The sequence below is a fragment of the Mixophyes fleayi genome, chromosome 9, assembly GCF_038048845.1.
Source record: "Mixophyes fleayi isolate aMixFle1 chromosome 9, aMixFle1.hap1, whole genome shotgun sequence".
In the NCBI taxonomy this organism is placed as follows: Eukaryota; Metazoa; Chordata; class Amphibia; order Anura; family Limnodynastidae; genus Mixophyes; species Mixophyes fleayi.
This window is the reverse complement of record NC_134410.1, coordinates 33,247,460-33,263,207: the sequence shown is the minus strand read 5'-3', so window position 1 is coordinate 33,263,207 and position 15,748 is coordinate 33,247,460. Positions and strand designations below refer to the sequence as shown.

The following is a 15,748-nucleotide window of genomic DNA, read 5'->3' as shown; positions in this document are numbered from 1 at the left end:
GGTGGTGCAACCGATGCCAGTGAGTGTCCAGTGACGGGACTACGTCAGCTAGCATTAGGTTTGCATGACTTTCTAAATATTTTTAGTGTGATTGCTGAAACTACTACAGCAGCTGTTCATTACATACTGACAAGCCTGAATAAAACAGCAAAGTGGTTCAGCAAACCTGTGTCAGCAGCATTTGTTTGGCTTACTTTTCCCAATATGTAATTTAGGCTCAGGATACAAATTCTCATGCACATCCTTCTGGACTACCTTTAAAAACATAGATCAATCTCACTACCATTATTTCCTCTATAATTGTACACAATGACAACGGTCCCTGCAAAAGGGAGGAACACAAAACTTTGTCATCTGAGCGTTGCTTCAGCAGACAACCATATCTAAAAATATATTATCTTAATCTATTACGCCATTGTGTATCTACAGATCAATTCTGCAATAAAAATATAACTGTTCGTTAGTTTGAGTGCGCATCAGTTAAATTATTCATAAATGCCACCCACTTACTGCAAACATACCCATTGCATTAACACAGTGTTCTGAACATCACTGCTTTGTCTTGCTAGGCATTACTAATATAGTTTATAATATTATATCATGCAGCAAAATAGGGTAGATTATGGAGAAATCTGAGAAATGTCTACAATATCCAGGAACTCTTGAATAAACTGCAAACAACTAAAGATTTAGGGGGATTTTTAAGGGCACATGTTGTTACATGAAAAGCAGATAGTTTTGTTTATTTTTGAAGGTTTTTCTTTTCCTTTTTGATAAGTGGAACATTTTCCCCCCTCCCCCTGTCCGTTTCTGTAACACAAGAGAACCACAACGCATTAAATTAGGACCAGGATAATTGAAGCAATGCCATAAATACAGTGATAAAACCCTCAGAAACCATCACATTTGATATTTAGCTAATCTGCAATTATGACAGGTAAGGCTGTCATTTACAATCCTGGAATTATCTGGAACATATAGGCATGGCAAATTAGAAGGCTGATATTGGTAATTACAAATCTCATCTATAATTAGGGAAACATATAGTCAAAAATCTCTTTGCTATTTTTCATAAGGTTAAAGTAAGACAAAAGTGCATTCTGCAAAGAAAAAGTATTTTGTTGTCTAGAAACCAAACAGTATAACATAAAAAGACAGAATTGGAAAAGAGTTTGAACAATCCTCTTGCTCATTGTGCACAGCTGTTCCTCTCCTTACAATGCGTTTATGGTTGGTGTCACTAAATGCCTTAACTCCTTGTTAAAATAACCAATTAAGACACTTGCTATACTGTGCTATTTACACTAACAAGAGCACCTTGCTGCACTGTGATTTGAGGCAAACAGTACACAGCTATGGCTACCATGAGCAGAGGGTTAAGCAATATATAATGATTCTCAGCATGTCAGATGTCATTAGGATGCAAAAAATAGCCCTGGAAAGGTATAAAGAGAATGGCAATGCCGGGAAGAGAGCTGGAAGACGTTGTGACAATCTGCAGCATTCTGTTCAGTCTAATGAGCCATATAGTCTGCCTACATACACAAGCGCTCGATGGGTCTCAATTTCCCAAGGTGGTGTCAATTACGGAACATACTTGGCAATAATACGCAGATTGTCTTTCACCACTGTATCAGCATGTGTATTTTATTGTGTTCTGTCCTAGGACAGTATCTAGCAGATGAGCAACTGATAAATTGTAATCGAGGAGTCTGTTCCCAGAAACAAACATGAGCATCTGTTATCACCAGATCATACAACGAAAGTCAGCGGATGCCAATTCTTCTATCTGGTACCAGCATGCTCCCATTAGAACACTAAACCTAAAATGCAGCTTCCTTTTAAAGTTCCCAAGGATGGTGCAATTTTCGAAAACCAATTAAGCCTTTAAGACCTTACTAGACGCAACTCGCAGTCTGTGCAGGTACGAAACCATTGCCAATCACAATCAACATCTGATCTCAAGAACATTCAGATGTTGATTGGGAATGTGTGGCCAGTACGATGACTATCATATTACTGTGCTTGCCGTCATCATCTAGTTATGCGCAATGTGGACTGAGAAGATCTGCCATTTGGCCACATGTGTGTAACCAAATTATCCATCTGCTTCACTCCCGGACAAGCACCTTTAAGATGCCAATAATGAGCCATCTTTGAATGTGTCCCCACATTAGTCAAATTTGGTAATGTGATCCAAATGTTCAACGCATTCTAGATGGCCGATGAGTCAAGACCCACTCTAAACTGACCTTTTGCTGACTATATTCCTAAAACTACACAATCAAGATTCGATAATTTAAGATCAGTTAGAGCGATTGTGTTGGTGCCATTTGGGGGCTTCCAACATAACCAGATGATTGGCCAGCCTTCCTAAAAACATTCACAAATAAAAAGTAAAAGTTCGTAACTAAAGATAATCATAAGTGTCCACTGAGATTGGCAGCAAACAAAGCAATCATATAAATCTAATGTTCAGTGAACTTAGTATTCATAGGAATCCAGTGCCTCAGTCCAGTTACCAAAATATTTCTTTTTACCTACCTCAGCAATGTAATTGGACCCCACTGAATTGCTCAATTTTTACGATTATTTGTTCAGCCTACAAATCTCTGCCTCCCCTGATTATAGCTGGCACGTGAATCGTAACATGACTGGGAACATTTTAAACAAGATGCTCTACTTTACAATTACAAAACCTTTAATTGGAATATCCAATTGACAGTATGATCCCAGGCAATATTTTGGTTAATATGTGGTTCTAAAACTGGAATTAACATTCTATCGGTATGTGTACAAATAAAAATGTCACAGAAGTGATGAAATGGTGCCTTCCGTCTATGAAAACTGTAGTTTTATGACTTGAACATGTGAAATCAACAACATGGAAACAAAATAAAGCATTCTGGGTGTGGAACCGAAGACTTTTGGCATACGTGTCTCATCTGGTATGGATAATTAGGCAACAGGGCAAAGAGATAGAATACTAGCACCAAAGAGAACCTGTTATCAGGTTATACACTGGCTGTTTACTTGCTCATTACCTACTGCCTCAGGAAAAAAAAGCAGTTTTCATTTGACCTTGTTTACCTGAGAGCATTTAATATAGAGTGCCCTGTATGTACTGCTGAGCAAGTTTCCTCAATACCCTACAGCAAGAGGAAGTAACTCAGGAAGAGGGCACAGTATATGCCGACAGTCTGACTTTGCTTCAGAGTCAAGCTATCAGCTGAGGGTGCCTTCTTAAAGGAGAATGGAGTCATTAAGGACCTACTTTTTTATGCCAAATATACAATTTACAAGACACAATGGTAAATCTCCACTTCATGAACTGCATGCTGTTTTCTGAACACACACACACAATAAAGGTTACTGAAATTTCTATAAGCTGCATGGCTATTTAGCACGGCTGGCTGGCTACATATAAAAAAAACTAAAAAAATAAAATACAAGTTATGCATAGAAGTTACTATTCCTACTCTGACTCAGAATGTGTCCTGAAAAGACTAAAATATGCTCACATACAGCTTGAAAACAGTTGTAGAGGGTGCATTCAATAGGATATTTCCTTTTGCATGTGCAGTCTGCATCAATGTAACAAAATTAGCTTAATAAACATAATTGCATAAATTGCTTTGCTTCTAGTACCCAGGGTGTGTGTTCATGATAGTTTGGACTATACACTCTTATTACACAATGTCTCGACTGTTATTACCTAGATCAGGCCTGGCCAACCTTTGGCTCTCCGTGTAATGTGTAACTATAAGCCCCAGCATGCTTTACCAGCAGATAGTCAGCTGATAGCTGGCAGGGTATGCTGGGACAGGTTGGCCAGGCTTGATTTAGATACTGCTCCACACCATTTTTGGATGATCAAAAGTATATACAAGGAAAAGAAATTAGTGCACAATTAAGTTATTATTAATTTTGCTCATCCTTTTAAAACATTACTAATTATTTCTGACGGAAATATATTATGTAGGGTAAACATGCCTCAAGCAAGGTCAAAGGAGGATGACCTGTCAAACAACCAGGCAGTGTCTGTATTCCAAGCTGAAGAAAAAAAAAAATCTCCTTAATTCTATCTGGAGTTTAGGATTAGTAGATATTTACAGAAGTCTTATGAAGACGATTCACAAATCACAAGTAAATTTTGTGGAGGTCAACTCTATGTCTTATCTGGATTGTTTCTCACCCCCCACACTTCACAGAATACAAAGAATCTGCTGGTCTTGGGCTGGATACACTCTACAGGTTTTCCACTGGACTATCGCGCCAATCACATGATAAACGACCGTTCAGCCCGATATCATCATTTATTTATATAGCGCCACTAATTCCTCAGCGCTGTACAGAGAACTCACTAACATCAGTCCCTGTCCCATTGGGGCTTACAGTCTAAATTCACCAACACACAGGTCAATTTGATAAGCAGCCAATTAACCTACTAGTATGCTTTAGGAGTGTGGGAGGAAACCCACACAAATACGGGGAGAACATACAAATACGGGGAGAACATACAAACTCCTCACAGATAAGGCCGTGGGCAGGAAGTGAACTCATGACCGCAGTGCTGTAAGGCAGAAGTGCTAACCACTTAGCCACCGTGCTGCCCATTAATGTGTACGCTCCAATGATGAACAATCAACATTCCAAAGCGGTTGATTCGATTTTTAAACCGAAATAAAAATCTTGTTCAACGATGAAACAATCCTGCAGTGTGTACGCACTCAGGACCGGCTGTGTCCATAGATCTCTATGGAGTGTGCAGTCATGATCTTTTCTGCCGATGGTTATGACAAATGAAGAGCACAGATCTGAAGGTAAATATTATAAAACGTGTACAGTGTGTACACATGAATCGGCATGCTGATCGGGGGTTTATCTTTTTTCCTAATCGTTGGCAGAACCGTTAACTATATTGCATCAAGAGAAATTCTCTGTACTGTGTACCCAGCCTTACTGTCCGTTTGCACATCTTTTGAAGACCCCCATATAAAACATCTCCCACCACTTTGAATAAACTAAGGCTGAACTGTAGAATTGAAGGATATATGCAGTAAAACAGGTCTGGAGAGCCTGTGGCTCTCCAGGTGTAGTGAAACTAAAAGTCCCAGCATACAGACTATCGACTGGCTCTTGGTTGGCAAAGCATGCTGGAACTTGTAGTTATACAATACCTGGAGAGCCACAGGTTGGCCAGGACTCTAGTAAAACATTACAAGTTGCACATATTAAATTATCTAATAAAGTTTTACTTTCATTTTTTATTCTAATATCTACACCCAGCTTTCCATTCAGCATTCACTAGAATACAACCATTACTGTGTCCCTGTTTGTAACCAACACCTTTCATATTACATCTAGTATAATCACTTCCTAAACTTGTGGCAATCAAACTTCAAGCATACTACACCAGATGGCTGGCATTCTGTTCCACTTACTACACTCTTAAGGCTGGCACACGCTAATATTACGTGTTTAATGCCTGTTCTTAAAGCCTGGCAGAATGCAGGTCAATGCAGACAGCCCAAAGACCAGTGTCAGCAAATGGACCTGTAGAAATGTTCTGACGAGCCTTCACTTTGCATCAATTTCAATGCCGTCTTCAGCCTTGACAACAGTTAAAGCTTGGCACAATATAATGGAATTATATGGGAATGATTGAAGTACATAGTACACTATGGCACATAGATGCTTGGAAAACAGGCCTTGAAAGCCCAGTTAAAAAAAAATAAAAGGGTAAAGTACAGGCTATTAAAAGGTGTTCTTCTAACTACCGTATTTACTATAGGAACATGTTACATAGACATATTTAATAAAAGTGATATATCAATATTTAAGATGTTGAAAACCATTGTTTACTACTGCAAAGAATACTTGTTTATATAGTAATTTGTTATTTCCTGCTTTTTGTTTTTTTTAAAGCGTACTCTGCATTTGCCTGTGTTACAACAGTGGTAAAGCATTTCATTTGTACTGCTAGTCAGAGGCGTAACTTGATTTTGTACACAAAGATTAGTTTTGTACAGGCCTCCATGTACCACCCAATAGTGAGCACATGACGTATACATATGGTGTTCCATATAAGCTGCACCCGCTGGAACACCCCTGGTACTGTGGTTATTACATCTTTGCTCCTAGTACAATATAAAAGAAATGATGGAAAAAGGTAATTTGAGGAAGAAGGTTATAAATGTCAATTCCTGAAATAGCCTTCAATCCCATCTCAAGGACACACTGGGCCTGATTCATGATCGTACACAAGTCTGTTTGCGTGTTGGCTCTTGCGTGAAATAGTTCTGCGCATGCTCAGGAACGAACCTCATGCCAACTGCTAGCGATTCATGTTGGAACGCAAATGACAACGGCTTAGGACTTGAAGAGGGGCATGGGCAGACGTAGGCAATGTACAGCAAGTGTATGCCAACCCTGATGTGGCCGATTCAAGACCTGTGTTCATCTGGTTTTAACCTCATCACTTGCACCAGCTACAGGGCAGGTGTAAATGCTGACTAATAGTGCTGAACGACACGACAGTCTTTTTATTCAAAATTTCACATGTGAGCGCCACTAGCAATAACAGAACACGTGTGCAAGAAAGATGGACCATGTACGGAAGCATTGTATGTACAGCACACAATAAAAACCATCTTGATTTATGTAAACAATAGGCAGAGCGGGCGCTTACACCCAGATTCAAACGGAAATGTATCATGAGATCTGCTTGGATTTGAATACAGTCGGAACACTCAAGTTCTGTGCTTTTTTGTTTTTTTAAAGCCTATAACCCCAGTTTGTCCAAAGACTCTTAGTGAAATCCTTTACGGCACAAGCCTCAGATGGAATTTATCATGAGCAGACATGTTGCATTAGCATATTGTGAAATAAAGCCTCAGTGCACAAGTATCCATTATAAATCAGATGAGATCACAGATGGACAATATTACAGACAATGATTAAAGTTTACAAATCTGTATGTGGGAAAACATTTGCCCAACAAGTTTTCTTGTGGTTGTACAATAGAGAAACTATCATTTAAAGGATATAGCATTTATCAGGAAAATAGAACCCCGTGAGTTATGCAGGACTGGTCGCAAGTGGGAGAGGGGTCTTTTAATTAAACCCAGGTGGAATTTATTGATAGAAAAAAAATAATAATCCCCTCCCTCTGTCCAGCAATGGGTCCAGCCATTACAGTAATCAGCATGCTCATCGCCCCTTTCACAGATAAATATGTTCACATTTCTGAGGCTTAACACATCTGAAGAGAAAGTTTTCAACGCATGGGAAGCATTTGGCTATAACAGACTTCCTGCCAGTACACTACCGTAGACTAATTGCACAGTCAGAATAAAATTAAAACATGATCAATAAATGAACGAAAAAGTAAATCCTTCTGATCTGTTGTGCTCTCTTTGTTTGTATAATTTAGATAAATATCTGAACACATTTAAGGTCACATTTATGCAGAAATCAAGACATTTCTAAACTTTCTAGCATCACTGTATGTGTACCCTCTGCACACTTTGATAAACAAGTTATAATTTAATGAAAGACGTAAACTGCTTAATTTCCACGTCATAGGAGACCTTGAGGTTTTACAATCCAATAACTCACACCTATGTGCAAAACTAAAATGTTCAATGTTAACTGTAACCGATGGTACAGTAGCTATCATTCGATCATATTCAGAATGAAGCCGTTAGTAAGGCCTTACTCGGATCTCCATAGCGATGATACAATGTCCTCCTAATAGAAGTGTGAAAGCATATGCTTGGCCTTACAGCGTTCTGCCCAAAATATCACCTATAGACTTAATGGAACACTGCTCCTAGTGGTCAATTTATCACTAGAAAAGCAGCTTGCAACCAACCTTCAACATCGGTGTACCTTTGATTTACTAAAAGTTTTGTAGCGGATAACATGGGTTTAAATTCTCCAAGCTATGCATTATCCCCCCCCCCCCCACACACACAAAATAAAATAAACAAAAACAAAGCAAAAACACAACTAGTAAAAGCAGCATTTCTGGGGGTGCATTTACTAAACTGCTGGTTTGAAAAAGTGGAGGTGCTGCCTATAGCAACCAATCAGATTCTAGTTTCCAGTTATTTAGTACATTCTGCAAAATGACAGCTAGAATCCGATTGGCTGCTATAGGCAATATCTTCACTTTTTCAAACCTGCAGTTTCCTAAATATACCCATGGACTTCAAATCAGTGAGCGGAGTTTATACATATTTTTAGAACAATCCTTTTATTAGCTGGGGAAGTGAGGAATACAAGCTAAAATATAAAGTACCTTTAAAAGAGAACTAGCACTCTAGCTTTTGGGGATTGTTAAATCCTCCATAGAAAAACAAGACACCTGTGAGGTTTATGACTGGTCCACCTTAAGATTCATTCTCAGACCATATTGAGAGAATGACATGGTAAATAAATGAAGGCATCTTAATCCTAAAACAGCAACTTCATTTCATAACAAGCCAGATAAAATCTCATTGCAGGGTAGGAGCTTCATAGGAGGGAAACTTACTGCAGTTTGCAGTCGTGGCAGGTTTCTGATCTGCTTCAGTGACTATCCCCAGCAATACACTGGCTTATGCTTGGAAAATGTGGGTGATGTGAGCAGAGAGAGACAAGGGGCAGTCATATATTGAAAATGCCTTGGTATGAATCAAACTAACCAATATGCAGTAGGAAAGTGACAAAGCGACTGCTTGCTACACCCAGAGGACATGCTGTGAGGTGTTTGTTTTGGCAGTACTAATTCTATATGTATCATGCACACTACACCCTGGCAAGGGATGGACTGGATCTACACCTACACAAGCGGGATACAATGCACGTCTTGGTGACAAGCAGCAAATTAACTCCTATGCTTCTAATGGCAGCAGATCTGGGATTAGCAATAACTCCCAGCTACAGCATAGAATATTTACTGTACCTTCTTCGAGGCAGCATGCATACAAAATACAGGAATTATAACATACAAAAGCATGGTCTTTTATCTCACACATTTGATAGAAGTCAGGAAAACAAAACAATACATGTGTAAACCAGGTAATGAACATTAAAAAAAAGTAATCACTGCAAAAGACGACAGAGAACTTGTGGTAACCGTTAAGAACAGTTATAACTGGCTGCAGGTGGGGAGCACTTGTTAGACACTCCGACAAATCAAGTCAATGGCAAGTGTGGAACGAATGATAACACTTTAACCAGGAGACATCTGCCCTGTTTGTCAATGCTTCCAGGAATTGTACTGCACGGTTTTAAATAGATCACCTGTTAACTTCCTCTTTGTTTTACCACAAAATCTAAGAATTAGTGAATTTCATTTTGGGTGCAAATAAGGAATATAATAAAAAATTATAATAGGATAGAGAAACTTCAGCACTGGCATTAAGGGACCCGCCAAAATTGGGGCAACCCTGGAGCACAAGAAAGATTTAGCATTTTATTTTACCTTAATTTTATCCAAAACAAAATTGTTGGGCGGAATTAGCTTAATATAGCGGAGGAAGCCACCACATGGGATGAACATACTTTCAAGTCATGGAGCTCATTAAATCCCCTCACTGCTAACACTGACAAACTGCAGCCAGGAAACCTCTTGTGATTGGCTGAGCTGATAATGACACTCTTGGTTAATTCATTCTTCTGCCATTCTGCAGGGGGAGGAGGGGGGGGCTCCTACTGGTAACTTTGAGTTGTCTACTATGGTTTTGTTTTTATTTTACAATTAAAGAAATGTAATTTTATTTATAAATAATTTGGTGAATGATGATTTGGGAAGTTTAATTTCACTATAAACTAAGTTGATTTAACAAATGTGTGTTTTATTTACATATTTTACAAATTTAGTATAAGGATAAAGAGTCGCAGGGACCCTTTAAGTGTAAAAAAATTGCCACTCCAGGGGACCTAATACAGTATTTCTCTGTGCATTCAGTGAGAAAACTTAGTGAGCGTCTGCTACCTATCATATTTTTGACCCAAACTTATTGTACTAAACAATGAGCTCTACAAGCAGAAGTAAAAGCTGTCTCATACAAATTAGGCAAAATCAAGAATAATTTTATAATCAACAAATACAAATGGGACAATACACATTAAACATAACCTGACAAGAGTCCTTGATCAGCGATTTTACACAAGCCACAAACCAGCAGTGTCAATATTACTTTACATTTTTCTTGCTCACAGGACAGACTCAATTATACTTGTATTACAACAGAGACTATGGGCAAGGGCCACAATACTCACATATCATATGAATGAAAGCAAGATATGCACCATCCAGAAGGGATACAAATCAAGCACAGTACAAAGAGAATATACCAAGATCCATAACAAAAGCAGTGAAGTTCTGTATGGAATCTTCATTTATCTCACTGTAGCATTCTATGCATTCTTAACATATTAAAAGATATAAAAGGTTAAATATAGGTTAAATTGGAAGAAGAGTATAAATCTATGTCTGTCTTGTCATACCTCAAAATAGGCATGCTTTACTAGATTCCCTATCAAGACTTAAGCTATTGCTTACACAATTTAAAAGCAGAAGGAAAAATATATAAAGAAAAACAAAACAAAATAAAAACCATACAACTCAAAGCAGCTAAAAAGGAATAAAACTCACATTCTCTTAAGAAAAAAAGATGCAGCAAATAAAACCCTATAAACAGGACGAGGAAAAAACAAGTAACCCCTCTTAAAAAATATAGCCCTGTGTCTTAAACTAAACTAAGCAGGTACAATGCAGTTCACGTGAGGTCCTACATTGAAGAATATGCTTTCCTATTACGCACTAAAAGACGTTGCAAAAAAATAAAATACAGAAAGCTTCATACGCCATCTATTTTGCAATACATAGAATGTACCAAGGTTCAATGGATTACACATAATCCTCTCTCCCCAAAATTCACTTCACCGCCAAATACGCATGGAGATGGTCAGTGTTCCAGGCTACTGGTCCAAATACCCCCATTATAATCTGCCACTGATCCTGCAGTGAGCGGGAGCATTGACATCCTCATGTGCGAGAGCTAAACTTCCAATAAATGTATATATATTACCAATTCTCAAACAATAAACTCAGTGTTGCTTGGCCACATGACATATAAGAGGTTGTTCACAACAAGCTACTGAGTGCTGGCATATTTCTGATTTCTTTCATTATTTTTCTTTCATTTTAGCCTCTGCTTTAAAGACAGCCTGCTTATAGAAGAGCACTCTGTGCACATATACTTTTATATAAATTGTCACCGATTTAAAAGTGTTCTTTTTTCTATTTTCTTCCTTTTGCACAACATTTAGCAACTTTCATACATTTTTTTTTTATTCCGTGACAGGCCTCCTAGCTGTATGAAAATTTTCATGTCATAGGAGTGCAAAAACATAATTACTGACAAATGTTGCAGTCTTAGAACAGAAAACAAGGTTCTACTGGTCACATCAGTAGGAAAAACCAGCAAAAAAGTGCTTCAATTCTCCGAAGGTAATCATTACCCGATTCTGTCAATATGTCTAATTCTGGAACAATTTGTAACAATTGTGTCTTATTTTTATGCACAAACACACTTTTATAAATGTACGTTAAAAAAGTATTGTTCTGTTCCCCTTGCCATCCTTGATAACCATTATAAAATATATATATATATATGCTATCTTAGGATTTCCTTAAAGTTCCCCTCTATCCAATTCCTGCGCTGGTAAAGCAGGGGAGTTGCAACTACTGTAGGAAGGTGCCCAGGAACAAGCGTAATGCAGCACAACTTGAAAGCGGAGACCAGCTTATAAAATACAGAGTGTGAGATTCTACACCTGCTATCCCAGGAGGAGAGGGACCAAGGTTTTCTGTTCCTAAATGCATACTACATCCAGGGCTACCGAGGGGCGGAGCGGGTACTAATTTCCCGGGCATGCCTGGTGGCCCGGCACAGGCCCTCACTGCCAACAGTTTTTTGGTTTGTTTGTTTATTTTTTTAACTTTATTTTTTTTAATCTGCTTTTCTTTTCTTTTTTTACGTGCACGGGGTTGGGGGCTATTGAATGTGGGGGTGAGTTTGGGAAGAATGAGGTCTCATTATTAAATGTGACTATGAATTATTTAATGGGAGTGATGGTTGCGGGAAATAGGTATATTTCTGAAATGTAAATACTATTAGTTTATTGCTGGGGCTGTTTGGAGAGAGGAAAGAAAATAGGGTTATTTATTAAATGGGAATACTATTATTTTAATGTTGGGTCTGGAGGAAGGACTAATTATTAATAGTGGGTGCTATTGATTTAACGCCAGGGCTTGTTGTACTTTTCTAAATGTACCCATTTTTTTCCCCAAATAGGGCCCCCAACATTTCAGGATCCAGGCAAGCCACAACTAAATAAACCTGCAGCCACAGGTGGTGAAAGTGACAAGAACAGGAAGAAGAGAGCAGGAGAGTCTGTGAAATGTTGTGATTCTCGTGGGACAATCCCAATTTTTGGGACTGTTCTGCCCAATGTAAGGTGCAGGCCAAGACTGAACTCTTTATGTACACACTGCATTCTTTATATACTACACTGTGGTGCTAGATGTCCTGAAAGTCAGGAGTGCTTGGACATATGTGATGCTCCGGCAAATTGAGAGCCTAGCCCTTTTCACCTGCTAGCCAAGCCCCAATTTTTTTTACCATGCTCGACTATAAGGGGGGCCCCATGAAGTTGTTGTACCGGGGCCCTGAATTCCTCTTGGCAGCCCTGAGTTCACCATGTACTGGATAAAAGATACCCTTGCCCAGAAATAGTACAAAAACTTTCATACTACCACCTACTTCTGTCTGACTATATGCGTGCAGACAGAACATTCTGATGTCGGGGCATACAGCTTATCGAGGTTACCAGAGAAGGTAGGAGCCGCTATCACCAGTTGGACAGCTCTGCCATACATTGCAGATGTATAATTTAGATAAAACTATAAACTCATTAAGAGTTGAAAATATTAGTCAACATATGTGCAGTCTAACATAACTCCAGTTTAAAACCCACTATTTTAACCGGTGGCTCTCCAGGTGTCGTGGAACTACAAGTCCCAGCATGCTTTGCAATAGCCAGAAACAAATAAGAGTTGATGAACAAGAATAATTAGATATTCTATCTATTTTAACAATCAAGCTTACTTAATCCTCTCCCTTTCCACTAACTGTAAGTTGGTGGAGGTCCCTTGATGTCTAAAGCTCTAAATTAGAGATGCTGTGCATGATCTCTCCTGCTACAGAGAGAAGAGAGCTGTAAGATGAATGGCAGAGGTTCTGGCTACATCTTAACACTAATAACCTGTTAAATAGACCGAATGGTACCAGTATTTGGAGGGGACATGATTTAGTCTAATTCATTTTTAAGGAGGAAAACTACTTTACATATTCACACAGGTGCTAATAAATACAAAGGTGGAGAATTGGAACTGAAACATCAAAGCAACATAATGAACACTACTGTAGAAAAAAAACAAAAAAAACAAAAGACGTCCAAGGTACAGCCAAGATTCCACCCTGAATGAGAGCTCCTAATTAAAGGACAGGCAAGAATGTGTAACATGAGGAAGACAGAAGGAGTGAGTGGGAGATGAGGTTCAAGCAGAGTGCTCAGATACCTAAAAATGATAATTAAACCTGGTTACAAGAGAGATTAAGGGAATCCACATTCAAGGAAGATTAGGGAAGATATTTAAATTTGCATTTGGGATGTAGATGACAGAGGTATGATAATATGCAAGAAAATGCAGGATATAAAAAAAAAAACTGGAATCAGTGACAGCAAGGACAGGAAAGAGACAGCTCACAGGAGAGGTGGCATGTCAACTCAATGATAACGTATATAAAACAATGAGATGTTAAATACTTTCATGCCAAAAAAGACAAAAGTATTATAGGAGCGATACCTTTATTGGCTAACCAAAAATGTATTTTATATTTGCTAGCTTTTTTTTTTGGTTAGGCAAAAAAGGTATCACTCCTATAACACTTTTGTCTTTTTTGGCATGAAAGTATTTAACATCACATAGATTTTTGGCTAACACAGTACTGCAATAATAATAATAAAAAAAAAAAATTGTATGTAAAACAAAAAAGGTAAAAAGGGGGGAAGGGTTAGAATAGTCAGACATATAACATAAGGAGAGGAAGGGGTAGAGCAAGTAATATTAGGTGGATACACATTAGGGAAACGAGTGTGCCAATATGGAGGAGATGCTTGTCAGAGGGACTACCACTTTGCAGGCAGGGGTATACATGCAGAAGAAATATATACACATACTAAGGACAGAAAGGGGGAAACAAGTTAAGAACGTACATATGTGGGGAAGAAGATGGGTATCCTATCCGTAGGATAGTCACATTCTGGGGGAGGAGAGGGTGAAATACTTGATTAGGAAGTAGTAAGGGAGACATTTCAATGAGATTTGGTGGGGGGCAAGGGGGAGACATACTGGGACAGTAGAGAATGTGTCAGGGAGAGGATAATCACATAAGGAGGGGGACATGTCAGAGAAATGATATCACAAAGTGGGGATAAGAGGAGACATGTCAGAGAGATGATATCACATAAAGGGGGATAAAGGGAGACATGTCAGAGATGATATCACATAAAGGGGGATAAGGGGAGACATGTCAGAGATGATACCACATAAAGGGGGATAAAGGGAGACATGTCAGAGATGATATCACATAAAGGGGAATAAGGGGAGACATGTCAGAGATGATATCACATAAAGGGGAATAAGGGGAGACATGTCAGAGATGATATCACATAAAGGGGATAGACGTCATAGAGATACATAAAGGAGCAGAAAGGGAAACATGTCAGAGATACATAATGGTGGAGGAGAAAGGGAGACACGTTTGGAATATACCCGCACACTAGCAGAGGAGAAGATACATACTGGGGGAGATATAGCAGGAGGATACTCACACAACAGGGGAAATGGACTGATTCACATCCTCGGTGGCATCAAAGAACTCCTCTGTGTCGCTATCGGACGCCATGGCCGGGAGCTGCCGGTGCAGGGTCCGGTCTAGGTGCGGTAGAGAGGCCTCAGTGGGCGCCGCTCCCCCGGGGCACTGACAAGCCCAACATGTAGGCTACACACTCCTGCTGATAGCAGGCCGAGCCAGAGAGAGGGGGCAGTACACACAGACACGGGCCGAGTATCGCGAGATTACCGCAGGCACTGACAGGAAGAGAGGAGGTGACACCTATAGGCGGGTTTACAGGAATCTGTCTCTTACATATACATAAGGGAGAGGAACAGTGTGTTACTGGTATAGAGGAATGAGGGATGGGAAATATATGTCACTGACATATACAGGAGGGAAAGGAGGAAAGTGTCACTGACATATACAGGAGGGAGAGCGAGGAATGTGTCTCTGACATATACAGGAGGGAGAGGAGGAAAGTGTCACTGACATATACAGGAGGGAGAGGAGGAAAGTGTCACTGACATATACAGGAGGGAGAGCGAGGAATGTGTCTCTGACATATACAGGAGGGAGAGCGAGGAATGTGTCTCTGACATTGACATATACAGGAGGGAGAGGAGGAAAGTGTCACTGACATACACAGGAGGGAGAGGAGGAAAGTGTCACTGACATATACAGGAGAGGAGGAAAGTGTCACTGACATATACAGGAGAGAGGAGGAAAGTGTCACTGACATATACAGGAGAGGAGGAAAGTGTCACTGACATACAGGAGGGAGAGGAGGA

The 15,748-nt window shown here is 39.4% G+C and overlaps 1 protein-coding gene across 1 annotated transcript in view; it reads right to left on the bottom strand.

The window, feature by feature from the left end:
* WDR44 (WD repeat domain 44) overlaps positions 1-15,213 on the bottom strand; it is a 63,273-nt gene extending 48,060 nt beyond the window's left edge. Inside the window, exon 1 of the mRNA XM_075187234.1 lies at positions 14,956-15,213. Within this exon, the coding sequence (XP_075043335.1) occupies positions 14,956-15,029 (74 nt within the window). The 5' untranslated portion in view covers positions 15,030-15,213. The remainder of the gene's footprint in view (positions 1-14,955) is intronic.
* Between the last annotated feature and the right edge of the window lie 535 nt (positions 15,214-15,748).